The 26,743-nt window shown below is 43.2% G+C and overlaps 3 protein-coding genes across 6 annotated transcripts; all 3 read left to right on the forward strand.

Moving 5' to 3' along the window:
* The first annotated feature begins 716 nt into the window (after window positions 1-716).
* Window positions 717-8,212, forward strand: LOC139338763 (excitatory amino acid transporter 1-like). Its single transcript, XM_070974019.1, has 11 exons — window positions 717-732; window positions 3,734-3,916; window positions 4,154-4,291; window positions 5,773-5,980; window positions 6,087-6,129; window positions 6,235-6,304; window positions 6,422-6,596; window positions 6,893-7,126; window positions 7,225-7,419; window positions 7,612-7,746; window positions 8,113-8,212. The coding sequence occupies exons 1-11, from the start codon at window positions 717-719 to the stop codon at window positions 8,210-8,212; spliced, it is 1,497 nt and encodes a 498-aa protein (XP_070830120.1).
* A 1,007-nt stretch (window positions 8,213-9,219) lies between these two features.
* On the forward strand, window positions 9,220-19,950 carry LOC139338427 (caytaxin-like). 2 transcript variants are annotated; one of them, XM_070973410.1, is made up of 14 exons: window positions 9,220-9,647; window positions 9,924-10,125; window positions 12,364-12,476; window positions 13,693-13,751; window positions 13,828-14,055; window positions 14,339-14,497; window positions 15,567-15,669; window positions 16,002-16,133; window positions 16,319-16,405; window positions 16,666-16,764; window positions 17,128-17,163; window positions 17,269-17,316; window positions 17,714-17,760; window positions 19,208-19,950. In XM_070973410.1, the coding sequence occupies exons 3-13, from the start codon at window positions 12,400-12,402 to the stop codon at window positions 17,751-17,753; spliced, it is 1,068 nt and encodes a 355-aa protein (XP_070829511.1). In that variant the 5' UTR covers window positions 9,220-9,647; window positions 9,924-10,125; window positions 12,364-12,399; the 3' UTR covers window positions 17,754-17,760; window positions 19,208-19,950. The 2 variants fall into 2 exon arrangements, with proteins under 2 accessions (XP_070829511.1, XP_070829512.1); XM_070973411.1 differs by having other exon boundaries at window positions 9,376-9,643.
* Window positions 19,951-22,288: 2,338 nt separating this feature from the next.
* LOC139339303 (nicotinamide riboside kinase 2-like) lies at window positions 22,289-25,526 on the forward strand. Of its 3 annotated transcripts, XM_070974855.1 has the most exons (8): window positions 22,289-22,783; window positions 22,887-22,977; window positions 23,751-23,799; window positions 24,038-24,203; window positions 24,306-24,377; window positions 24,474-24,580; window positions 24,709-24,794; window positions 24,888-25,526. In XM_070974855.1, exons 1-7 carry the CDS (start codon window positions 22,758-22,760, stop codon window positions 24,792-24,794), a joined length of 597 nt encoding a protein of 198 aa, XP_070830956.1. In that variant the 5' UTR covers window positions 22,289-22,757; the 3' UTR covers window positions 24,888-25,526. The 3 variants fall into 3 exon arrangements, with proteins under 3 accessions (XP_070830956.1, XP_070830954.1, XP_070830957.1); XM_070974853.1 differs by having other exon boundaries at window positions 22,289-22,977; XM_070974856.1 differs by lacking the exon at window positions 23,751-23,799 and having other exon boundaries at window positions 22,289-22,977.
* Window positions 25,527-26,743: the final 1,217 nt, after the last annotated feature.

The raw sequence follows: 26,743 nt of genomic DNA on the forward strand, positions 1-26,743 counted from the left end.
GGACATTCACTGTCTGAGTGGACGTGCACCCGCCTTTTCATTGGTAGAACAGCCAATCGGAAAACCCTCTCTCTGAAGTGACCTGTTATTGGATTTTCTGCAGCTGGAAAAACAGAGCCAAGAGGACGTGCAGAAGTCCTGTTTTCTCTCAGACCACTTGAATTACAATATACTGAAAGGTTATTATAGATTTTTTCCTACCACAGCTTTAATGGTCGCGTCTTGAAACCAAGCCCTGACAAGTTATTACACACGCAGCCTAATCTGCTTCTCTGGCTAATTTGAGCCCCAAGGAAATAAACCCCCACCTAAAGCTACCTTATAAGCCTCGCTTGCATCCGTTGATGTCACACATGCATCACATGTAGCAACACAGGCAACCAAGTTCAAACTGCTTAATTCATACCAACACACTTTAGAAAAAACTAAAATCAACTTCATCTTTTGTGTTTGTTGCAGATGTGAACACTCAACATGGTCGATTATTAAGATGGGGTATAATAGAATTAGTATTTGATTATAAGCAGAATTCATATGATGTTATTTTATCAGCCACAGAGTTGCACTGTCCAGTACATGGACTGTTAAACAAAGAGGATACTTCATGTCTTGTGATTTTTGGTATATTTACCCCTGCTGGAGGGGTTTGCTAAAGGGGAGAGGGTTCATCTTGCGATTTTGTGGTACTATATAAGATAGCAAAAAATATTGCTGCGATGGATGGCTGCCTGGGTGAGTTGAAATTATCTTCTATCACAACTTGCATCCACGGTGAGTCCAGAACAAGTCAAAGACTGCTCACAGTTAAGTCCAAGTCAAGATTCATTGGATTTGAATGTGCAGTCACGGAACCATTAGTCTAATACACTGTACTTTATTAGGTACACCTGTTCAGTTGAATACAATCCAATCATCATTGGCTCTGTAATTAAACCTGTCTTTGTGAAACGTATTGTGTTCCGCTTTTGTTGACCGTGTTTTTGGTGTTGTTGTCATAAACTGCATTACATTGAAAGATGTGTCTCATCTAACTTGTGTAAAACAAATCTTTCCTTTGTTTCAGCTACACCAGCTTAGCAGGTAGCAATTTGAAAAAAACATTTTTCCTCTTATTTAATGTTAGTTTGGCAGTTTTAGGTCCACCCTTAGAGCAACATGTTACAGTGCATAATCACGATCACAACAGAAAATTCTTGGAAGCCACAATGAATCACTCTCAGTTAATTCCAGACAAAACATTCGAGCTAAGTCGTGCTTTATTATATTATATCATTACTCTATTTCTCCAAACTAGAACGTCTTGTGGCTGTCATCCTTTTTTACCAAACATCTGGAATATGAGTTAATATCTGTGGAACAATTCTGAATCAACACTTTGTTGTTATGTGACTGTAACCTCAACGTCAATGACCAGTGTCAGTACTTGGAAACACAGATGGAGGCTTCTGTGTAACAACATGAATCATAGCTGGAAAATGTAAACCCTGCTGTTTCTAGTGTGACCAACATGGTTCACAGCAGCACCCTGCTACACTGGGTGCACTTGGTCCGCATTTAAATGTGGATGTTTCGAATAAAAAGCGCTGTGTACCGACACTGTGTCATTCCTTCACTGCTACCTGAAGGTGTGAGGCTTTTATTTAGTTTCTGTCTGTGTTTATATCGGTGGCTCTGACACAAACATGAAGTGGGAGCCTGTTTTTAGTAATACTAATCATACCTGCTAATCCCCGATTAAGGGATATGTAGGTCATATTTTCTCTTTCCAAATGCTTTCCACTCCACAGTTCAACATGAATCAAATCTAATTAACACCAGCAACAAATTACAAACAAATGCTGCTTGCTATTCAGATTTCCCAAATTGAAACCTTGGCGACTGTGTGTCAAGATGATTACAGTGTATCAATAACTAGTGGCTGGAATAAAACTGCTAAAGAGCTTAGCTCATAATTGGGAGCCTACAGACAATGAGAGAGTCTTTGCTGTACCTTCTCAAGCAGATGCAGCTGGATAGACCCTCAGGATGTAGGCTACAGCTGTTTACCTCATTAACAGCTGTAATTACTGCAGTAGACAGGGGGCAGTGTGATAAACACAGATAAAAAGAAGAAGCACAAACATAACCCATAATGCAATAACAGAAATTGAAATTTTATAGAATCATTTCTTACTACAGAATTATTAGAAGTCAGTAAAGTAGACTTAGGCACTGGAGAGGCGATGAAAATTACAATTTTTGGTCTTTCACTATATTTTGGACCAGATATGAGTGAACTTTTGGCAAGTCATAGGCTTTTAGTAATATCAGTATAATGCTTAACAGTTGCACATGAAGCAGCATGCACACCAGTTAAAGGATTAATGCCATGTCCTGATGGTACCTCTGCCACCAGTGGATTTGTGATTTAAGGGGACTCAGGAAACTGTAAGATACTTAAAATCTCCCTGATCAGCTCTCATGTCCAGTACTGCTGCCATATATTATCCTCCTAGGATTCAGTACTTTAGGAACACTGTGAGCAAACACCTCTGTGACCTAAGAGCTGTGTACATAACACAGAACTAACACACCTCAGGACATCTTGTGGGATTTAAGATCACGTAATTACAGAAGATCTGCCTCAATTATTTCTCTGTTTTGTGGACTGGAGCCAAACTGTCTAACTTCTTCTACTTCTGTGTCATGCCATCCCCTCTCCTCAAAGGTCAGGAGATCCAGCAGATGTAGCATATTAAGCTATGACAGTTTTGTAAATCTATACATGTTGTCACCAGGGTGGTTTGAGAGACATTTTGATGTTTTTCTTAGGATCAACACTTCAAAAAAATAAAAAAATAACCTGATCGCATGTCTTCAGAGCACCTCCAACTAATATTTAATAGAGGCACCTTTTCACAGCGGTTGCATCCGTGTATCTATGTGGGTGAGATGAGAGAGACTGCCGTATGAAGATGGAGTGGCTCGCAGCCCTTTGTCAATGATAGAAGTAGAGCCAGTCATGGTCTCGTCCATGGACGATAGAGCAGTGCCGGCTCTCTCAGCTCCCTCGCCATGGCTGCATTGGCTGCCTCTCTCACCTCTTTGAATCTCTTCGTGTTTCTTAGTTCCTCTTTGTCTCTCAGTGTGTAAGCATGCAGTTCCTTGCCAGTCAGTGATTTTCAACAGGTCATACTACAAATAAGTGATGTCTCTGAAAATTACTTTAGTACTTTACTTTCCCCAAGCATGGGGATAACAATGACTAAAGTTCCAGGTGTTTGTGTAGTAGCTATCTATTCCAAATGAAACACGATTTGCATATTACTTGAGGAAAAGGCACACCCACAAAGCTAATGATTAAATCCGTACTGTCTTTACTGTGGTCACCGAGCTTCATGCGTAAGACTGACCAAGGAATCGTACTTTAACAGTGATCTTTTTTCTATCACCACCAATAGACTGAGGAGGACGTAAGAATTTTTCAATTCGCTTCTCATAGCGCGTGCTTCTTGATTCCATAGACAGGTTTTAATATCATGTTATTGATTGGTCACTTTTAACATCTCGTTATTGTAACGGTAGGATGATTTCCACAATTTTAACCTGCTTCCCTGTCCCATGTCTTCAGACAATCTTTGTAATCTATTAATGATTGATTTCTTAATGTTCATTGTTCTGTTGATAGTAGAAGGAGACCAAACATCTAGATCTTTCTGCGGTCTATACTGGTTGAAGGGATAACTTACGAAAGACATGCTGCCAAGCCCTAATGAACTGACTGTGTTGGACTCAGTCGAGGTTACAGAACCCCAGGAAAACCAAACACACCATGCATCCCTGGGATATGTATCTTCGTGCCAGAATGGATCTAATGTTATGGCTTTTCTCAAGAGAAATGCTTTTGTTGTTCTTACAATGGCTGCTGTTGCCTTAGGTGAGTGGGTTCCAAACACACTGTACTCCATTCTCCCATAAAGCCTGGAAATTATATTCTAGTCTGCTATTAATCTACCATACCATTGTGAAGACAAATGGCACCCTGCTGCTTGCTTTTTATTAATATGTAACTTCTCTAGCACTGCTCTGCGCACTGGCTCCTCTGCATTTGGTATTTTGAACTCAGCCTTTAATGACATGCTGATTCATTCACTTCTGTTTCTGTTTCTCGGAGGTGGTGGCCTGGGCTTTGCTCTAAGACACATTAACATGTCAGCCAGGAGTATAAGATATTTAACCCTTCCTGGAGAACTGATGCTGAGAGTCCTGCAGATGATGGTGCTTCCTCTCATCATTTCCAGTCTGATTGCAGGTTAGATTCACACTGCAGCTTGGTTAATTTCAGGTATGATTTTCAAAAAAGAAGTGGTCTGATTCACATAACATATGTGATAGCTTCCTGATAATGATCACCACAGTAGATGAACACATAGTAGTTAACCACTGGTAGTCACAAAACTTGGTGGGGCAAATGTTACTAAGCCTAAAGACTGAAACGTCCTAAAACTGCCACTAAATAGAGCAGGGGTGGGGAAGGCTGAGGGTATATACGGCCATATATGGTTTGATCCAGCTCCCTTTTTTTCAGTGAAAGAAAGAAAAAAAAATTTATACATGGAAACTTTTTCCATCACAGTTGATATCATGTCAGTGCATCATGGTGGCTGTCAACAAAACACAAGTAGACCCAGAAAAGATTTTTCTTTTGTTGATTGGTTCATTTGTGGGGCTGCATTCGCAGTGCTAAAAAAAAAAGGCATCATTAGCGTCATTACAGTTACAAACATGTTAAACTGGATGAGCTACAAGGACAAATGCGCCTTTTTAAAGTTAACAATCTTCTGCGGAGTTTGGATGCCCAACAAGCAGCTTTCACACACGACCGCATTCTGACAGAGGCAGTGTTAAGCAGTCCTGTGCTGTGAGCTAATGGCTCAATCAATCAGTCAATCAATCAAACTTTATTTATATAGCACTTTTCATACACAATGAAATGCAACACAAAGTGCTTTACAAGAGTTAAAAACAATATAAATAAAAACAGAACAACATTAAGAACCCATCCCTCCCACCCTACGTATGTGCTAACACACACCACGAACTACATGCATACACACACACACACACTCTCTCACCACAAATAGTAGGAAGAGACATGGCAGGACACTGAGGATTGAGGATAATGCAACCTTTGGGGCCGTCCACACCGAGAGGAGTCATCATGGATTGTGGGCACAGGGGGCGGTGGCCACCCGGGCCCCCCAACCCTGACAGACCCCCACACCAAGGTAGGGAGCCCCCCCACCAACCGGGCCGAAGGGACCCGACGACAGCACCCCTGGCTACAGACCAGACACAGCTCCCAGTGTGGACGACCCCCCCTGCTAACAAGCTGAAACAACAGACGCGTATATATATGAATTCACACGCCAATGGCGCAATAGAATTTGTGCAGGGGCTCATCGTTGCTGCTGTGGAGCTGCGAGCACCAGACGAAGCCTAGTACCCCTCAGAGCTAACTGGCAAGTGCAACTGGAAAAGATAACACTGCATGTTCCTGCTCTGCATGAATAAAGGAGTGCTATGACCTCTGAATATTCTGCTCAGGGTGAAAACACCTTCAGGTATTTGGTGAAACATTTCAGGACATAAAGGTAAACAAAAGAAACTGAGCATATTTTGAATTCTGTTTAATGTGGAACCAGCTGAGGTGCAACACTATGAAATCATTGGGCAAGTGGCCACCATCACACAATTGCAAATTGGCATTACAGCCATATCTCTTTATTTCAGGAGTGTCATCTGTGGACTGGAAGGCTTATAGGAAAATTGGGTTAAGGGCCCTCAGCTTTTACATGGTCACCACAGTTATTGCTGCGTTCACTGGCATCACCCTAGCTGTCCTTATCCGACCAGGGAAATCATCCAGGACTGCCTCAGTGTCCTCTAGTGGTGATGCAGACGCTGTGCAAACTGTAGATTCCTTTCTAGATTTTCTCAGGTGTGTATCGAAGTCCTTAAAGGAAACTTACTTTCCAGTAAATTACAGGCAACATGTGATGATAGAGATGGCAGTTAAAAACCTAATCTGTGTTTGTGATTTATAGAAACATGATTCCCTCAAATCTGGTGGAAGCTTGTTTCAGAAAGGTAAGGAGGCATGGCAAAGGCTACGATTTGTTTTTTTTTTTGTAATTACACTGTCATTGTTCCGTACTTATTAACCATTAACATTTGCTTCTTCTTTTTATCCAGCATAAAACAGTTCATTCCAGTCGTGTTTCTCCAGGAAATGTCACCAGTATGACAGAGACAAGTGAAAACAGTGAGATTGTTTTTCTATTTCAGCTCCAAATGCTTGTCTAATCCAGTGTCCTTTATGTTGCTTTAATATGTTGTCTGCTGTATCTTAAATTGTCGTTACACTGCCCACTCTTAACAGGTGACAGAGTACCTGAGCAAGGCACCGCAGACGGAATCAATATTTTGGGTCTATTGTTCTTCTCTGTTGCCTTTGGGCTCACTCTGGGAAGTATGGGGACTGAGGGCAAACCTCTGAGGGATGTCTTCGACTGCCTGAATAAGACCATTATGTGTCTAGTCAGCATAGTCATCTGGTAAGCACGTGAGGCTATCGTGAAGATGAACTGGCTGTTGTCTCGTCAATGCACCATTTTGTTTTGTTCGCTATCAGGTTTATGGGTGTAGCAGCAGTCACCTATGCTGCTTGCTGTTGATCATAGTGCTGATTACATGCTGTGTTTCATTTATCTTTATGATAGATTGTAAGCACTCTCAGTGTTGTGTGTGCTCTGTCGTGCCAGCTCTGAACTCCTGGTATACCCACTAGCTCCCTCTACATTGGGTACCTCTCACTGCCTCTCCTCTGCTGCGTCTCACCTCTTTATCACAGGTACTGTCCGGTGGGAACCCTCTTCCTGCTGGCAGGAGAGATTGTGAAGATGACAGACGCCGGGGAGATTGGTCGTGGAGTTGCCTTTTACGCTCTCACTGTGATCACTGGCCTGCTGATTCACAGCCTCTTCACTCTGCCCCTCATCTATTTCATGATCACACGGAAGAATCCCTTCAGGCTTATGAGGGGTGTGCTCCGGGCTCTCACCACTGCCTTTGGGACTTCATCAAGGTGAACCAGAGTCTTGATAATAAACATAACACACTGCAGGCATATGAACAATGGTGGAGTATCAGCTTCCTTCATTTACTGTATTGGTTTCTTCACAGTTCTGCAACCCTATCTGTTACCCTCCACTGTATGGAAAATCATCACAACATGGACAAGCACGTGGCACGCTTCATGCTCCCTCTTGGGGCCACAGTGAACATGGATGGTGTTGCGCTCTATGAATGTGTCGCTGCTTTATTCATTGCCCAGGTTAATAAAATGGAGTTTGACCTGGGTCAAATCATTGTCCTCAGGTATGCTCAAAAGACACTTGTAGTTTTATAAGTTTTAGAATTCCTGTCTTGAGAAGCTCAGACTGTTCAAATATTTTCTTTTTTCAATCAAGCCATTAACTAATTTCCATGATTAACTAATATCTAAGTTCCCATAGAGGTGAGTGAGTTTCTTCTTATTGCTTCAACACGATCACTGTTTTTTCTCTTCAGTTTGGTTGTCACAGCTGCAAGCACTGGTGCAGCAGGCATCCCGCAGGCTGGCATGGTGTCCATGTTGATTGTGTTGTCGTCAGTTGGACTTCCCAAAGAGGACATATCACTGCTCTTGATTTTTGACTGGATTCTGTAAGTGTTCATGTGACCAAAAGCAGTTTCAGGTTCTAAGTGTGAGAGCATTTTTGCAAAGCGTGGACATTTTGATCATTTGATGGTTGAGGTTTTACAGCTTAAGGTTAGGGTAAAGTTTGGGGAAAGGCTCGTGGTTAGGAGTTAGAGGTTTAGTGAGTGCATCATGAGGGTCTTTGGAAGTAGGAAAGTCAAATGTATTGAAGTGTAGAGGCTCTGTAAAACTATCAGAGCATTCTCTTGCACCCTAAAATTATCCTGCAACTTAACATTTTGAAATCACCCTAAATTTGTGTGTAATTGTACTCAAGTCACTCTCACAAATTCCTTCCATAACCTCAGATCTTCCTGTATGTTTGTCCATAGGGATCGTCTACGGACTGTCACCAATGTGCTGGGTGACTGTATCGGCGTGGGTGTAGTGCAGCATCTGTCCAGACACGAGCTGCAGAGCTTTCCACTGTGAGCTTCATGAGGCTCGACTGCATTGATTTCCGAAGGCTGAGATTTGTATATGTTATTTCTTAATGATAACAGGATTTGTTTTTTGTCTTTGTTAAAGTAATGAGGTAAATCTTATTAACCTGTATACCGTACAAGTCGATACTCATTTAGCTTACAAGCAGATGTTAGTGGAACAGAGTTTATGCAGGTCTTCTCATGTGTGAATTAGCTGCCCCTGTGCCTCCTGGTGCCAAGAGGAGTGATACGTTTTGGAGGCTTTACCCTCAGCACTTGAGGAGCAGGAGATTTTACAGCACTCTTCTTGCAACGTTGCAGCAGAAAATGTTGGAGTAACAGTATATTAGACAGGAAATGTCAAACTTTAGGACTTTGGGCGACAAGCTCTAACTGGTGTTTTCTTGTGTCTGATGTTGCCCTTACAATGCTTACGTGTCATAATAAAACCTTATCTGCAATTTGCAACGTGGTATCTTTAAAAGGCTACACTGCAAATGTTAGCATGCTAACTGTGTTAACCATAGAAAATATAACACAGGATTTAACCGAGGTTATCAAGAGGTCAGCCCAACCCATGATAGATAGAGCAGCACAGTTTATAGCGAACACTCTACCGCCATCTGGTGGCAGAGAAGTCAACATGCACGACAAAAACAAGTTGACCCAGTTGCACATGGGCAATGCAGATATAGTTCACATAAAGCTGTTTAATACTTCATAGTCCCTCAGTTTATAAAAGTTAAGACAATACAGTGTTTGCCTGGAACTGAAACTCGATTGCCACAATTGACAGCCTTTCTTGGAAAAACAATTTATTAACTTATTTATCTTTTTATTAAAACAATGTGTTCTTAAACACCCAAAGACATCTACTCTGAATTGAGCATCTGTGCTGGATCTGTGGGAACGTAAAATGGTTTTCGTCTCAAGTCTGGGCATGTATTTCAGAGCTGTGCAAAGTAGCGTTATTAATAGAAAACTGCAAACACACCCGAAATGCATTGTTCTGCCAAACGGCCAGTGGCGGGAGCAGAACAAGACAGTGGCTGTTCCCTGCGATGTCAGAGAGATGCCACTGACATGGCCCAGAGCTCAGTGCAGCTGTGAGGAGAGCAGAAGGGGAGGTGAAGGAGGGAGAGGGAGCGTCACAGCCGACGAGCGGGAGAAGAGGAGGGGGGAGATCATGTGGAGGAGGGGTTTCGACAGGAGTGAGAGAGCTTAAAAAGAGACGGTGAGAAAAAGCAAGAGAGCGAGTGAGGCTGCATGCGAGGGAGGAGGATGCTGTTGCCAGGGAACAGCGGTGAGGTAGGACCGTCTATGTTTTCCAGCTCGCGGGAGGATAAAAAAACGTGTGAAATGATGGATGGAAAATGGACTGAGCGCGAGGAGACGAACAACAGCCGATCCTGACTCCGAGCATCCGCAGAGAAGGCAGGCAGGTGTGATTACATAACCGCCATCACACGGCTCCCATACGGGTGACATCATCACAGCAGGATTAGAGCCTGGGGGTGGGGGGGCATTAGTGTTGATGGAAGGAGGAGGGGGGAGTCAGCAGAGACCAGCAGAAGTAAATGGGAGAGCTAAAAGCGCAGGGAAAGGATTATCTTTTGTCCAAAAAGCAGCATCTGACCGGCAGAGGAGGCTGAAAAGATGAGAGCAGGATGGCGCTCGCTGTGTGATGACCCTGACTCTGCCAACCGCTCTCTCCGCAGGAGGACGCACTTTCTCTCACAGCCTCCGGTCTCAGCATCAGCGACCAGCGCGGATCGTCCAGCGGCCCGGGTCCTGAGCACACGAGTGTCCCGCCTGCAGATGTCAACAGCGATGACCCTCACTCAGCCCAGGCAGATCTGAGGAGGAAGAGGAGCATCTGAAAGCAAAGCAGCAGAGAGGAGGTCGTCCTAACTACAGCCTGTGAGTTCTTTCCTTCAGGGCAGCACATTCCCAGTCAGAGATATGATATCTGATGCTTTGCTTTCTTTCTGCTTCTGTGATTCAAATTACAGAGAGTGTCTGTTTGCATTTGTCAGACCAGGAAAGGATGGCAGCCAATAGCTCCTCTCCTCTCACCCACACTTCAACATCCTGATCATGTAATTTCTCAGCCTCAACACAACCAACGCACATGAACGGCCTCTTTTCTTTTAGACATTTCTTTGTTATTTCACATATTTCAGTTTCTCTTTTTAGAAAAAGATGCTCTCTTACTTTCAATCAGCGACACTTGAATCAGAATCCGATGGCAGTTGGTGGGTTGTTTGGTCTCGGTCAAACCAGTCCCGATGAAGTAGATTGGCTATGTTTGCACATGTTTTTCAAGCTTTGATTGTTGCTTATCGAGTCCTAAATATTCAGAGGAAAACAGAAGCTTTGAAGCCAAACAACACACATGTTGAGGAAGGCTCCAGCGTGACGTCTCGCCTCACCGTGCCCTTTAACATCAGTGGCTCTATTGATGCTTATCTCCAAGCTGCAAGCCATGTAAATGATTTCATAGTGCAGAGGAGGAAAGAACACTGTGATGTTCGTTCAAGTGGAAGCTTCCTCCATTTCTCTGACGGATTATTAGGTGTTTGGTTTGATGGGCGCAGCACAGTGAACGGCTCACGGGATCGTGTTTGTGCAAAGAAGGCTGCTCTGCCATCTGGACTCAAATCCCCACCAAACACGTGCTACTGCAGCATTACTTTGTGTCCATCAATCAGCAGTTCGATGTATGAGCAGCTGAGGCTTGGCAAGAGACATCTGCACGGGCAACAATCCACACACACACACACACACACACACAGAGTTCTGCTGTGTGAATTTTCCACTTTAATCTCAGCCACTCACACTCCTCTTTCATTCTTAATTTAGCAGGGAAAATAATCAATGCGTTTCAGAGAGATTAGAGTGTGAGAGCAGTGACTCAAAGCGTGATTTAGCCAGGAGACTCTTTATTAAAGTGCCCTTTAAGGAGTTCCCCATCAATCCAACACCAAACACTGCAGCTTCCTCATGCGGTGTAAACATATTCTCCTCCATTATTTAGAATCCAATCACAACACGCAGCTCGCAGCCTGAAGGCCTGTGCCTTTTAGCCCACATTTGCTGGGGTTTTTTTTTTTTTCAGTATAGACTCCGATGTGTCTCACTACAGCACATCAGTGCCATCCCAGTGGACAAATGGACTGTGGCAACGTCTGCTATGACATGAACTTGGGCTAGGAGAGTCGTGTCGGGAGGACACTCCTCCCCCAGTGTTCACATTTCTGACACGAGACAGACACATGATGTTCACTCTGTGCATCACTGATCCAGCCTGCAACAACTGACCCAAACACAGAGCACTATAGAGCTTTATGTCACATACTGAGAAAAACTCCTGTCATTCCTCATTTGGTTATGTAAAATCTGGAAGTTGAGATCACCATCTGCTTTATGACGCCGTGTATGATTTGTTTGAATCACCCCGAGGGGCTGTATGAGCAATGTGGGGTTTATTTTTGTCTCTTTCCCCAGAGATGTAGAGAAAGGAAATCCACTTGGACTTAGTTTTTGCCATTTTTTTTCATTTGATTATGACATTTTACATGAATTATCCACAGAGAATTAGCACTTGTTTTTTAGAAATTGTAAACTCTGGATTTGGAGAGATTGTTGTTTGAATTCTTCCTTACAGATTCATTATCTCTCCTAGCTGATCTCCAGACCACCTAATTACAGTGCAGGAAAGCTATAGCTGCCTTTTAATTGGGCTGTTTAGTGCTGCTCTTGCAGTTTATCACATATCTCTTCCATAAGGTTGTACCTACTTTATGAAACACCGGCTGAAAAAAAAAATGGTTGAAACTGAAGCAAAAAAGGTTAATCCCTCCTCCCTGGTATGGTTCAAGCTCCCAAAATCTCTGAATCCTACATTTCCCATAATGCAACTGCATGGTGTTTTCCATTAAACCCTCCTGGTGAAGCATCTTTCAAACTCCACACCTTGAATTTGTAACACTGACTTGGTGTCAGTTTGAAGTCTTAGGCAAAACCTCCTGGTGAAGTCATCAGGGTGGTGTAAAGTGGGTGGAGTGCCCCTTTAAGAGCGTTACAAGCACTGCGTGTTTTAACAAGGTTGTACCACTTGGCTTCCCACTGAATCACATTGTTTTATCTGTTTGTCAGCTGCCGTGAGCTGAAGCCCGTCCTCCCTCACAGGGGATGGGTACAGCAGAAGCCACTTTACGCATGGACAGCATGGAGGTTAAGGACGAGTGGCAGGATGAGGACTTCCCCAGGTAACCATGTGTGTGTGTGTGTGTGTGTGTGTGTGTGAGAGAGAGGTGGGCTGTGCGTGTGCGTGCACAGGCTTTGACAACCAGGCCCAGCTGTAATGGGAAGTTCGTTGCGTGCGCTGAATGCTGACAAGCAGCAGGTGTGTTCTGTCCTCAGCGCACTCGTTACATGTTGCATGATGAGGCTGTGTTATGTCAGCGAACAAAACAGCGTGTAGCGTGGAGGAAAAAAGGGAGAGAAGTCAAACACATCACGGCGTCCAGCAGTAGAAAAATGGTCGGCCGCCCACGCTCTTTTACTGGCAGGAATCATTCGTGCCGAGGAGGAAAAGGAACACAGGAAACTGATTATTCAAGGACATCCAGTGGATTTCCAATTTTCATATACAGTATGTCACAGTACGCTCCATGTTTAATGTCCAATGCTGATACTTATAAGATATAATGTGATCATGGTATCCTGGTATCCATTTGGCTACAGCTTATACAATGCAAAGGAAGTAATTCAATTCAGCAGGGAACAACAGAGACAGATTCTTATTTCCACAAGTTTAAAAATGAAAATAGCTGCAGGCGTTTTAAACCTGATTCTTACTCTAGAGTGAAACGTTTAAGAAGCTTTTACCCTGCAAATTGTTTTTCTCCTCCCCGCTGTTGATGGCACCGTCTTTAACGCACCTCTACAAAGCTACTGACAGCATAATAACAGCAATTATTTCCGCAGCTCCATCAGCTAGCCCATACTTGTGGCTTTTCAGGGCGTGTTTGTCTATGCATGCGCGTCTGTGTTAATGTCTGTGTCCCTCTCTGTCTGTGTATGTGTTTGGTTGAGTATCTGCTGTAATGTAGCCCTCCTGTCCCCCAGGACTGAGGGTTCAGCTGTCTTATTATAATGTCAGAGGGGAGGTGGTAATCACTGGTGTTGTTGTCTCAAAGGACACGCTGTAGTTAAATCACAATAGAGACTTTTCAGAAATAAAAGGCTTAGGGCCAAAATGTTAGGAATGACGGCTCATACTTTGTAATTTATTTGAGTTTTTTTTATCACAGCAATGTATTTTAAATGTTAATGCTTAAAACGAACAATTATAAAAAGGCCAAAGCAATGATTAGCAGGAAAACAACAGGCTAAAGAGGAACTAGAGTTCCTATTTGTGTCATTTTTCATCGGGGTAGTTGTCATCGTGTTTATTCTATATGTTCATGTCTTTCTCTGCAGGCCGCTTCCAGAGGATGGAGACGTTGATTCCTCATGTGGCCTCACTGACAACAGAACCAGTAAGTGGAATGAATACACAGCGTAAGTATTTACTGTACAGTATAGTATCTAAACTTTCCTGGCCTGTCTGTCCAGATCCTCCCACCACCCTGAATGTTGGCGAGTCCATGGCCCAGCGCAAGCGTCGCACTCTGGTCGCCCCCGACATGAACCTCTCCCTGGATCAGAGCGAGGGGTCGGTGCTGTCGGATGACTTCCTGGAAACGCCCGACGACCTGGACATCAACGTAGATGACATCGAGACTCCGGATGAGACTGACTCGCTGGAGTTCATCAACAACGGCAACGAGCTGGAGTGGGAAGGTCAGACGTTACGCAGAATTTCAGAAACATTTGGAGGAAGGGGCCTGTGTTGAGGAAGGCACTTGTTTTTTTAAGGTTAAGGGATGCATGTTGGGATTTACTTGACAAGCACATCAGATTATCTGCAGTGTCCAGGGTTTGAGTCCTGCCTAAGACATCGTGCGTTATCTCCCTTTGGCTTTCCAGACACCTCCGCCTCATGCTGACTTCATCTGATTTCAGAAATGTTAAGGCAAGTGGGGAAAGATGTCTAAACAACTTTTCTGTGTCACCTCGTGTCTAGATGACACTCCCGTGGCCACTGCCAAGCGGCTTCCCGGTGAAAGTGAAGAGGAGAGAGACTCATCCGGTCGTCTGTGGCGAACAGTGATCATCGGTGACCAGGAGCAGCGGATTGACATGCAGGTCATCAGGCCGTACCTGCGGGTGGTCACACACGGTGGTTAGTAAAAGAGTGTGTGCATGTGTGTGTATTTAATTAAATGCAGATACTGACTTTGACATGAATGGAGTGGAGAGTATAATAGAAAAGGCATGTCAGTATAAAACAACACAATTCAAATCACCTCAAAATGATCATTCATTTGAATCTCATTACTGCAGGACGGCTGTATTAGACTGCATTAGTTTTAGCAAGGCGTACCTAATGAACACTTGCACTTCAGGGATTTCATATTAGGCGCCATGAAATGAAATTTTCAGGAGCAAACTCTGCAGACTTCTACCCACTTATTAGAAGTAAGCGTTTTCACCAGGATCGTGATGATCTTGTCGGCTTGGAAAAAGCCTGGAAGAGCATTCAAACATCAGGAAACATTAGAACTCATGAAGGAAATAAGGAAAAGCAAAGCAACTGTATTTATACGGCACATTTCAAGCACAAGGGTGGCGCGTTGGCACAGCAGGTAGTGCACATGCCTCACAGCAAGAAGGTCACCGGTTCGATCCCCAGGTCAGGCGGGGGCCTTTCTGTGTGAAGTTTGCATGTTCTTCCCGTGCATGTGTGGGTTCTCCCGGGCACTCCGGCTTCCTCCCACAGACCAAAAACATGCTCATTAGGTTAATTGGTGACTCTAAATTGCCCCTAGGTGTGAGTGTGAGTGTGAATGGTTGTCTGTCTTTGTATGTTGCCCTGCAATCGGCTGGCGACCGGTTCAGGGTGTACCCCGCCCTCCGCCCAATGACAGCTGGGATAGGCCAGCCCCCCGCAACCCCGAAAGGGATAGGCGGGACAGACAATGGATGGATGGATGGATTTCAAGCACAAGGGAAACTCGTGTGCTTCACATTAAAAATGTTACTTCAATGATGCTAACCAACACCCACTCACATGCATGCAAAAAGCACACACATTTTAATCTGAGCCCACTTGCCAAACTTGAAAAGCTGTGAGGCTGCTTTGAAAGCAACGAAACGTATGTGAGCAATTGCGATTAAAATATGTGTGAGCAGTCACACCTCTGCCAGTGCAGCCGGCATCACACTGAATGTTCGCCTCTCTCCTCCTTCAGGTTATTACGGTGAAGGTCTGAATGCCATCATCGTGTTTGCTGCCTGCCACCTCCCTGACAGCAGCTGTGAGGACTACACTTACATCATGGAGAATCTCTTCCTGTAAGAGACTCTTTTTCCAGGACTCTTTTACAGTAACATGCTGTATTATGAGCCTTTTCAGAATTCTTCTACTTTATTTTTTTCTGCAGCATAATTGATCAAAGCGCATAACTAGAGGAGATGTTTCTATGGAATTTGCAGGCCAAATCATGCTTGAAATGAATATTGATGTTAAATGCTCAATCTGAAAGCTGGAAAAGTTAAACAACATTCATTTTAATATCAAGAACTTAACTCTGTGAAGGACATACCTGCATCAGATCCATGCGAAATGTGTTTCATCTTGTATGTTATCGTACAGTGAGATGTGAGCTTGTTTGTTCCGTCCTCAGGTACGTCGTGAGCAGCCTGGAGCTGCTGGTGGCAGAAGATTACATGATTGTTTATATGAACGGAGCAACTCCTCGCAGGAAGATGCCCGGCATCAGCTGGCTGAAGAGATGCTACCAAATGATTGACAGGAAGTAAGACCGACAGAATATCTGTTTGGGCACGGTCAAGAATGTAAAGCTAATGCTAATGCTAAAGATAAATCATGAAACAATTTGAATGTGTTATGGTAGAAGTAATAATGAGGAGGTCATACATCTGAATGCTTCCTGCAAGAAGTGATGATGAGGACAGACATAAATCTGAATATGTCCTGCAGACTGAGGAAGAATCTAAAGTGTCTCATCATCGCTCACCCAACATGGTTCATCCGGACCGTCCTGGCCATCTCAAGACCTTTCATCAGGTGAGGATCCATTCAGTGTGGTTCATAGTCCATCAGTCCGTCCTTTGGGTTGTATATTGGCTGAGAATGTCTTCTCCAAACGAATCTAATAAACAGAGAGAGGATATGACATAACGATCCAGCTGCATGTCGATTCAGACCATCAGAAAACATGAATGCATAGCTGTTACCTGACAGCTATAGAGACAGAGCAGAGCTCTAAGCCTTCAGAGGGGATCATTTCTGACAATGACTTATGATGTTGCCGATGGTTTCTGCAGTGTGAAGTTCATGGATAAGATCCGGTACGTTCACACCCTGGAGGAGCTCAGCCAGATCATCCCCATGGAGCATGTGCAGATCCCTGAGTGTGTGTTGCAGTAAGTACTTTGAGCCACCAAGGGTCACTGTTGAGACGCCTGGGTCAATCACAGCTTATGTTAAGAGCTGCATGCTTGCTGTAATAAGACCTTGGCAGAATGTTCACAGTATAATGATCAAACTGAACCAGAGCCAAACTGCGGTTAGCTCATTAACACTTAGTAATTGTTAGCATTTGCTTTAATGTATAGTCGTCACTGTTTATTTTAACGTGCACGGACGGCTGAAACAGTAGACGATCCAGGTACCTCGGCACGCCCATATGACAGTCAGCTGCTCCTCAGCATACAGCAGAGCAAGGTTTTTAAAAATGTTGATGTAATGACACATCAGTTCAACATTTTTATTCTCGTTTTTTCAAGGTATGATGAGGAGAAGATAAGAGCACAACGGGAAAGGTGAGCAGTAGATTTTCATGTGATTTTATTGTAAAAAAAATGTAAAAATGCTCTTACTCCTGCATCTGTGCAGCATTTCTAAATATTACCCTGTCTTACTTACAGACTTGAGCAAGAGCAGCAGCAGACCAACTCAACACCGCCTAAAGAAAGGTGACCTTCTTTTCGCAGTACATACTGTTCAGTCCACTGCCATTTTTGGACAAATCAAAGCTTTTTCTAGCTCGGCACTACGGCAGCAGAACATGGAAAATGATCAGACATTTCTCTTATTGAAAACTGCTAGAAGTCTGAAAGCATTTCACTTGCAAATGCAGTTGTTCAGTTATTTCATTTAGGCTTTAAGATTTAAAGCTGCTCCCTTCAAGAAAATGTGATGTAAAAGGCTTAATAGCAAATCTGTGCATCCGTTCTCTCTGAATTAAACATGAGCCGCTTCTGCAGCCACGTGGGTGTATTTCAGCAACAGAAAGCGCAGCCTTATATGGCTCCATGACCAAGCAAAATGTTTCTATTTACTTATGGCTTGACTCTAATCTGTCATTTCCAGGCCAAAGTCAGTGATGGCAGAAGTTGGCCGTGACATCTGACATTAAGGTAAGGGCTCGCGTTGACTTAACTGCCTTTCCATCCCCGCTGGTTTGTAATGTCAGCCCTGTGTAACTAATCTCTGACATCCAGGGAAATGTTCTCCACCACGTACACACACACAGAGGAGAGGCCATACAGTAAATCACCCAAATGTTAGACCACAGCCCATCTGGAGTGTTGGGTCACAAAGGGTCAGTTCAAGGTTCAGGAGCTCCGAGATCCAGTTTACAGTATCAGACTCAATCAGGTGAGACCACGAGCAGAAAGAATGACTCTCAGATCTCAGTTAGTTTAAACTTAGATGTTATTTTGAAAAGAAAATGAGCTGATTTACTTTGTCTTACATTACAGTTAATTCAATATTTTGTGGTTTTGGACAAAACAAGACATTTGATAATGTCCCCTTGAGCTCTAGGATATTATTTAAAAAAAAAAAAAAAGTGAAGTATTTTTTCACAGTTTTCTGATATTTTATAGACCAAACAATTAATCAAATAATCAAGGAGAAAATCAGCAGATTAACCAATAATGAAAATAATTGTGAAATCAGTCAAATCTGTTCTTTTAGAAGTCTAAGTCAAAGTACATATTCATTCATGGATAATTGGTCTCAGGAGGAAGCTGAAGCACCCACACCTGTTCCTTTAATTACGGCTCTGATGAGGATGCAAATTGCCTCAAACTGTTAGATAAGTAAAAATCTTAATTTCCTCCCTGCCTCTGAGACCTGTCCTTATCTGAGAGCACCAGACCGAAGGCTGAGGCACAAAATACAGTGCAGTCTGATTACTGTCAATCATCGAGCCCAGCTCATTTTCTCTTCTGCCAAGTCATGTTGTAGTTCTTTAAATTCAGATTGTGTGTGCGACTCTAAGAAACGTTAGCCGATCCTCAAACATCGTATCCCTCCGTACGCCGTGTTACATAAGCCACAGCTGCTCGTGTCTTTAAGTCTGCCTGCACATCGCCGATCAATTCTATTTTTGCTGGCTTATACTGTTGAGGTCTGGCAAATTGATCCGCGACGCACAGCCTGTCCTGAAATCGGCAGAAATACCCGCCACAGTAGGTCGGGGTGTGTTAGGGTGGGTTATTTTAGAACCACCCCCCCCCCCCCCCAACCCCCATCTGTGCTGCTGACTGTCCCTATCAGCCTCCATATATCAAAGGAGCTATCAGCCGGAGGACTGGCCAGCATCCCAGGAATGGACACAGGCACCATCTCTTCACCAAATGCCAAGGGAGGAAGCAGGGGAAAAATAAATAGGCAAACCTGATACGTGTCAAGTTGGATTCATCTTAGATTTTGCGCATGCCTGCTGAGAAATTTCAGGATTATATAAGGAATATTGTATATGTGGAGATGCACAAATGTTAAATGATACCTTTCAGGCTGTCAGAATGAAGTAATGGAGAAAGAAAGAGCATTAAACTGTCGGTATGTGTGTTACAGAGCTTTACATTGAAGAACCAGCGGGGGGGGGACATTCATTCATTAAAACTGGAGCCAGCCTGGACCACCATCACACGCTTACTGCACAGGATTAAATCTCCTGACGGGCCTCATTAGCTGCGAGATAATCATTCCTCAAAAAAAAGATGACCTGCAGTGACATGCTCGCTTCTGACCGAAAGCTCATTCACACCAAAGCGTTACACAGTACAGTTAAATCAAAAAGTATCTGCCCCCTGCATGTCAAGTTGGGCTTTATCTACAGCATGACTTCAATTATTTAAATGAAAAATGATCGACCTGGATGAGCACTGAAGCCGGGAATCGTCTGTTTCCGACTGTACATAATGTGTATATATATTTTTGAGAAAGGCGTTTGCACAGATATTTGGTTTTTGATATGAATGGCATGAGTATTGTTTGGTTTCATGACAAATGATGTGCATTGATATTGTTCCTCTTAGACCTACAGTAGATGTTACTGATGCAAACGTGCGTTACAGTTTTCCAGCGTTTGATATGCAGGTGGCATGCTCGTTTCTATCCTTCTATCACTGTTACAGTCAGTTTTTAAGTCATTTGCCATCATATTTCAAAAAGTACTTTTACAAGGTGTAAATCATATGTTGTTACAAATGAAATATATTTAAAGAGAGAGTCAAATTAATTGTTAAACGTGTTATTTATGAAGATGTGCCATTTACTGTTTGTAAAAAAAAGAATAAATGAGTGAATAAAACAAGCTCCTGTCATCATTACTCACCTCTGGTGTCTCACCTTGACGTCTAATACAGAATATGTTGCAGTGACCGGTCATATAAATTACAGCTTATATTTTCATCTCTTTTATTGCCTCTAAATGTGTCCAGAATATTGGTCCAGAATACCTTGACAGACAGTTATTAAGAGGCAAAACTGTGATTTATGAGAGTGTCGGCCAAGTCAGTCGATATCCATTGTGTCACCTGACAGTCCTGTGCTGTTCTTCACAGGGGTCATTTGGACGTAATGCTTCACTGAGGTGACCTTTCTTTATTTTTAAATGCCACATTACTGCGATCACAAGGCATTAGAGCAGTGCATTACCAATAATAAACGCTCTTCCTCCTGCAGGTCCCTCGACATTTTCACCGTTAACTTTCAAAGACTATTGCGTAATTTCAGTCATTTTAAACAATGAAGGATTGTTTGGTTCAGACATGACAGACAGACTTAGTTCAGTGAAACAACATTAACTCTCAAAATATGGTTTTAATGCTGCTTTCAAGCAACAGCAGCAAAATATGGTTTTGTCATGAAAGATCTCTCTGTGCTGTCAGTGAAATAACACTGATGAGTAAAGCAGCAGCAGTCTTATTGTTTTACTGTGAAAACGTCATGTGGTGATGTGAAGTTATGATCAGAATGGCGCAAAGCCATTATGAAAGTCTTTTGCATAATAGCCCGCTGCAATGCTGTGGTTTTATTGGCTGAATTGCGCCTAAATGAATAAAAAGTATTGTGAATCTTGCACAGGATCGTGATGCAACAGCCTCTCACAAAATTCAATTAACGTCAGTCAATAAAATTAATGAAATCCAAGTCCAAGAATTTTCCTCTTGCTCTGAGACTGTCAACTGGGTGTCTCCAAAGTCATAAAAAAACATCTACCTCTACCTCTAACACTGATTAATGAGCACGCTATTTAATCCGTAATCAAACAGACATGTAAAAGTGACGATTTGTGGTCACGGGGGTAAATATGTGGAAAGTATTTCTTGATGAACAACCGTCAGATGCAGTGATTTCACAGTGTCATGTTACCCACAAGTAGTCGCATCAAGCCTTCTAAAACCACACATTTGCTTTTTTACATTTCTTTGTAAGTGCAGATTAAACAACCAACATCGATGATGTTAATGAGCTTTTGGCATACTCTGGAACTTCCAGCTAAGCTAATCACCTCCTGGCTCTCGGTCCATAGTCATCGCACAAGCATGAGAGTGGCACATCTGAGTCTCTGCAAGTGGATCTTACAAAATGTCAAATACTCCTTTAAGCCTGGACATGTCTCAGTGGAGTAATCCAGGGCATAATGTTGAGAAATGTTAATAGGTTGGAGAGTGATATAAAAGTAATAGTTATTCTCCAAACTGCTGTAAAGGGGAAGGTTTGTCTGTCCTCTGCGTGTAAGAAGGCAGAAGTATGTGCACCTCATGCCTCACATGATGGATGATGGTGTCCAAGGATATCTGAGCCTATATGGGACAGTTTTGTAATCCCAAATTCTTTACTAGAAAACAACATTTTCTGCTCACATACCTCAGACTACTACAACACATCAAAGAAGCAGATCACCTCTGGTGCAAGAGGTAAAAGAAATATTAAACATGGTGTCAAGAGGTGACTTTTTTTTTTTGTTTTGTTTTTTCTGGAAAGTCACGGCAGTGAAACATGAAACCATGTGCTCTGATAACTGGGACTCAAAGTTCAGCTCCGTCACATTTACGACTGTAAATATATTTGTTCCAACAATGTACAATCACAACGAACACGCGGTTAGAGTGCACACACCCGCAGGTGTGTATCTAACAGGGCTAATAAAAAGCGGTGGGCGCTCGGGTTACAAAGAGATACACCTGCGTTATCAGACCTAAAGCTGTGACTCGGGACACTGTGGTCACATGGCTGTGGGCCACGCACTCCGGCTGCTTGCATCAGAAATATGCGTGACGCAGCAGGCAGCCACACAACAGTCGACTAAATATAGTGCTACTGGTTTTCAGCCACCTGGAGCTGTCCAAGCAGGGAAACTTTTCCCTCTGAAAAGCCCAGATAATGAGATTTTTCTGTGAGCTGTGAAACAGATGTGTCAGTAACAGGATGTGGCTCGTATACTCCGGCACTGCATTTTAATGACTGTGCAACATGCAGCCTTTGCCTGCTCTCCATGCAGCACCTTTTCTAACACAGTCCCTCATGATAAATGGCACTGCACTTAAATGACATGTCTTACTTTGTAGTCTGAGTTTTTATAATGAAATGTGTGTGAAATTAGGAATAAATACAGATGACCTGCATCACCAGTCTACAGGAGCTCTCTGACGTGCCTGTGGCTCTTTCCGAAGAGAATTAATGTTGTGTTTCACAGCTCAGCCCCATCACCATTTCTCTATTATCTTCCAATAACGCTGTTCGGTGTGGGATTTGTCGTGCATTTGCTTGGCCAGTGTTCACTGACCCCGAACAGCAGGTGAAAGATTTGGGATCAACTTTCATGCAAATGTGAGACTCCGAAGTCCTCCTCCCATTGGTGCTACGCCTTGTAAGGCGGCGCCCTATTGGCTGCAGGAAGAGGGGGCCGATTGGCTCGAGAAGCTGTGACGCTGCAACTAAATCCTATATATGCCCGGCAAAGAGATTGTCTATCAATGAAGTAGTAAAAGGGGGGGACATCTGTGGCAGAGGAGAGGGAAAGGTTTTCAGAAGCCTTCGATAGACTGTTGGTTTTGGCTGGGTTCCCTTCTTTTATTTACTGAATTCCACAGGTGACCAATACACAGAGGCGAAAATGAAGTTAATCATCGGCATTGGAGGGTAAGTCTCATTTAAAGGATTCAACTTTTTACCTAGCGGTTGAAATGTGCACATTCCCAGAGTGTAACTCATCTGTGTGGCATGACATGTATTTTCATTTCAGAGTGACCAACGGTGGCAAGACCACTTTAACAAATAGACTACTAAAGACATTACCCAACTGTTGTGTGGTTCATCAGGATGACTTTTTCAAGGTAAGCTGATTAAAGTCAAGTTTAAAGCTACAGTGACTACTTTCATGTGTTAATGTTGAGTTGATGATGTAAGTACCATATTTGATAAATTCACTTGCTATGTTAAATTTACCCTCGAGGATATTTTGTGCTCAGAAATAACCAGACACTCTGACCTGCAGATGTCCTGTCATCTCAGTAGCCTAGTAATACAACTGGCTGATTGTCTCCTGGACAGCCAATGAAAGGGCGGAGCGTCCCCACTTAAAGTCAGACTTTGTCCAATCACGTTGCAAATCGTGCAACCAGCTTTTTTTGCATCATCATTAACCTAATTTGGCTTAAAAGAAGCCAGAAGACTTTATCTGCACCACATGCATCTTTCCGTGCTGCATCCAGGGAACAGTACAGGTTGATTGACAGCTGATCACCAATTGGCTTTAAAATTAAAATGACTGATGCCGCTTTTTCTCGCACTCGCAATTTGCAGATCGCGCAAGTTTTTTTCCTCAAAAGAAAAGGAGTCTGAGTCGTCTTCATCATCTTTAAAAAGGCAACAGCAAACACTAACAGCGTAGTTTTAAGATATTTCAAAAGAAGTTTTTTACTCCAAAGGAATTAAAACTGATTTTTCGCAAGCGCAACATTGGGAAAAACATTTTGACCGCTTCCAAAAAATGTCACCGTGCGTCACTTTTGGTGGAGACGAGTCCTTGACTTGTCCTGTCCAGGTGTGACCATCTCCGGCTGGTTACTAGGTTGCAGCAATGTTTTGTTGGTGACTGTTATTTCAGAAACCCGATCAAATAGAAGTCGGGGAGGACGGCTTTAGACAGTGGGATGGTAAGAATGGATTTCACGTAGGAAAACCACGCAGTAATGTACTTTTTCTTTCCTGCACATTTCTTTAGTTTGGTAACCAATCAATCCTAAACTTTGTGATTTTTCTATCATCTATTCTGTGAATGCTTCAGACATTCACTAACCGTGACTAATGTGTGTTAAAGCACATTGGTGAGGAGTGTTTGTTGCATGTGTGGTGAAGCCTGCTCTTCTCTCCTGTCTTCTTGTTCTGCATCAGTGATCACCGCCCTGGACATGGAGGCTATGGTGAACACTGTGAGAGGCTGGCAGGAGAACCCGGTAAAGTTTGCTCGCTCACACGGCGTCAGCCTGTCACCTGAGGCCGCGGAGGAGAAGGGAATCCATATTCTCATCATTGAGGGCTTCCTCATCTACAATTACAAGTGGGTCATCTGTCATCTCACTCTTTCACACAGGCTCCAAAGTGTAAACTACAGGCCTCTTGCCCTCTGAAGCTTTTCACTAATCTGAGTTCCCCTCTGCAGGCCTCTCATTGACGTCTATGACAAATGTTTCTACATTTCCATTCCTTATGAGGAGTGCAAAAGGAGGAGAAGGTAACGAGCTCTGGGAGCGACTTTGACACATTCCACTTAAGCATTAGACGAGGTGTGACGGGCTATAATGCAACTTGATTGATTGTGTTTCCGCAGTACAAGGACATACACAGTCCCCGACCCCCCAGGCCTGTTCGATGGCCACGTCTGGCCCATGTACTTGAAACACAGGAAGGAGATGGAGAACAACTGTGACAGACTAGGTAGGTTAAGCCACTTCCTCTCCTCTGGCACTAAATATCCTCGTCTTTGATGCCCCAATGAAAGCAGTCCTTTAGAAATAAAGATTTAGTTGCCAACTGTTAACATCTGATTTGTCTTTTTCGGGCAGAGTACCTTGACGGGATGACATCGAAGGAAGATATCTACAACAAAGTATATGAAAGCGTTCAGAACTCCCTGCTGAACACTTTATAGGTAAATACAAACTTCAAAAATGTCACTGACAGATCGCTGATGCGTGTTTCATTCAGTGGGAGTGACTCCTCTCTCCTCTCTGTCTCTCTGCAGCATCACAGGATCACAGCGGATTTGTGTATAGACTTGTAAATATCATTTTGCTTCGATGTGGAAGAGCCGTTCTGTACTTCTAGCCTGATTTGTAAATAGTTAATCCTGTAACTTATTAAGAACTAACGGCAGAAGTGTTTTGTATAATCCTGTGTAACTTTTTTCTAAAAGATGAGTCACCTCTGGACTGCCCAGTGTTTAACATCAGGGACGGATCGCAACTCTGATCTTGTTGTATGTGAAGGTATAAAATGCTGGCTAGGAGGACGGATTTGTGTCTGGCAACTTAATGAAACGACTGAATCCGCTTTACGTTTCCTGTCTCATTTCACACACACCCACGCAGTTCCCATAAAGATCTATTTCAGAATCACGTTTTACAACACAAACGTCTATGCACATTGAGGATGACTGATACCATGTGGCGGCTCCTGAATGAGGCTCCTTATCGCCCACATTAGATTTAGAGCCCCAGTAAAAGGGGCTTTGGAACTGGATCAGAGTTTCCCTCTGAGAGACAATAGATGACCTATTGCACTATTGAAGGGAAAAGAAAAGGTCTAATAAAGCTCCATTCAACTGTCTTAAACATTAGGATGTATATAAATATGAAAATAACATTTGAGCATATATCTTTGAATAAAAAGACTACAAACATGAGCCTTTTTGTTTGTGTGTATGAATCGGTGTGTTTTTATAATGCTCCTTTATTAAAGGCACCTTATTTTAATCACCACCTCACTTTAATGCCTGGAACTGGATTAGGGATGAGGGCGTTTTTTTTTTTTCTTTTTAGCACTTTATCCATAACTTCAATGGTTATTATTGTTTCAGCTTTTGATATATGAAAAATGAAAAGAAGTAGTCTACTCATGACCTAAAAGGTTTTCAGTTCTGGGTACCAGTGAGAGTTCAGTATCTATGAGAGTGTAACATTTATAAGAAGAAATGCTAAAATCAGGCATGCCAGTGCAGCATTGAGGGTAGGTAATAATGAAGAAGCTGAGAGAAAAAGGTCATTGTCAGCTGCTGAGGAGCACTTATCTGGACACAAAGTCCACCTGCAAAGCACTAAATCAAAATATATTTCAAAATATATTTCTGTAAAGTCGCTGTCAGGAAGATTTCCCTTCATGTGCATCCACACAGAATCGTCCAGAACACACTGCATGTGTCTTCAGCCCTCATCCTTTCATTGAAGACATATCAGGCTTCTCTGCTGTGCTGGCAGCACGTACGGTCACAGAACCTGTCTTTATTCTGGCCTGGAGCTTCGCAGGGTAAAGGAGTTCAATAAATCTCCGTCTTGACGGCCACTCGGCCATCTTTATTTAATCAAGGCACACATGAAGTGAAAGGTCATGACCTCTGCAGGGGATCAAATGTGCCCATCGCTCTACCCTCAGCCAACACTGTCTGCACAGAAACGAGGGGAAACGTAGAGCAGTAAGTGTTCACTTTTATTGATATTTCATTATCAGATCTCCTGTGAATTATATGGTGACCTTGAGAGTTGGATCTGCTGCTGATTTCATGAGCCACTGAACAAATGTCTGACCAGCAGTCATCACTCAGGCATCAAAGGATTTATTGTCATAGTGCAGATTATGTGTAAATCTTTAGTGTCGTACGGGCTTTTTCTGATCATATCGACGGCCTCACACTGTACACCAGTCAGCTCTGTCCCAAGACCTGGCAGAGCCACAGGTGGGGGAGTTCAGGGTCTTGTGATACATTTCTGGGAATCTTTACATGCCAACAGTTGGTCTGGAGCAGAGGCTCGCTGCCCTGTCGGTTTATATTTAGGCTAAGTGCCTGAGGAATATATTTAAGGCGCGCGCAGCCATTTACTGACC

This window comes from Chaetodon trifascialis, chromosome 11 (genome assembly GCF_039877785.1).
Source record: "Chaetodon trifascialis isolate fChaTrf1 chromosome 11, fChaTrf1.hap1, whole genome shotgun sequence".
Classification (NCBI taxonomy): Eukaryota; Metazoa; Chordata; class Actinopteri; order Chaetodontiformes; family Chaetodontidae; genus Chaetodon; species Chaetodon trifascialis.

Bases quoted from the DNA above. Each gene is read 5' to 3' on its own strand.
- LOC139338763 (XM_070974019.1), top strand. The intron at 6,597-6,892 runs GTAAGCACGTGA...TCTTTATCACAG, and splicing joins CTAGTCAGCATAGTCATCTG to GTACTGTCCGGTGGGAACCC. The intron at 7,420-7,611 runs GTATGCTCAAAA...TTTTCTCTTCAG, and splicing joins GGTCAAATCATTGTCCTCAG to TTTGGTTGTCACAGCTGCAA.
- LOC139338427 (XM_070973410.1), top strand. From the start codon at position 12,400: ATGGGTACAGCAGAAGCCACTTTACGCATGGACAGCATGGAGGTTAAG. The intron at 14,056-14,338 runs GTCAGACGTTAC...CCTCGTGTCTAG, and splicing joins CAACGAGCTGGAGTGGGAAG to ATGACACTCCCGTGGCCACT. The intron at 16,765-17,127 runs GTAAGTACTTTG...CGTTTTTTCAAG, and splicing joins ATCCCTGAGTGTGTGTTGCA to GTATGATGAGGAGAAGATAA.
- LOC139339303 (XM_070974853.1), top strand. From the start codon at position 22,828: ATGTGCACATTCCCAGAGTGTAACTCATCTGTGTGGCATGACATGTAT. The intron at 23,800-24,037 runs GTAAGAATGGAT...GTTCTGCATCAG, and splicing joins CGGCTTTAGACAGTGGGATG to TGATCACCGCCCTGGACATG. The intron at 24,378-24,473 runs GTAACGAGCTCT...GTGTTTCCGCAG, and splicing joins GAGTGCAAAAGGAGGAGAAG to TACAAGGACATACACAGTCC.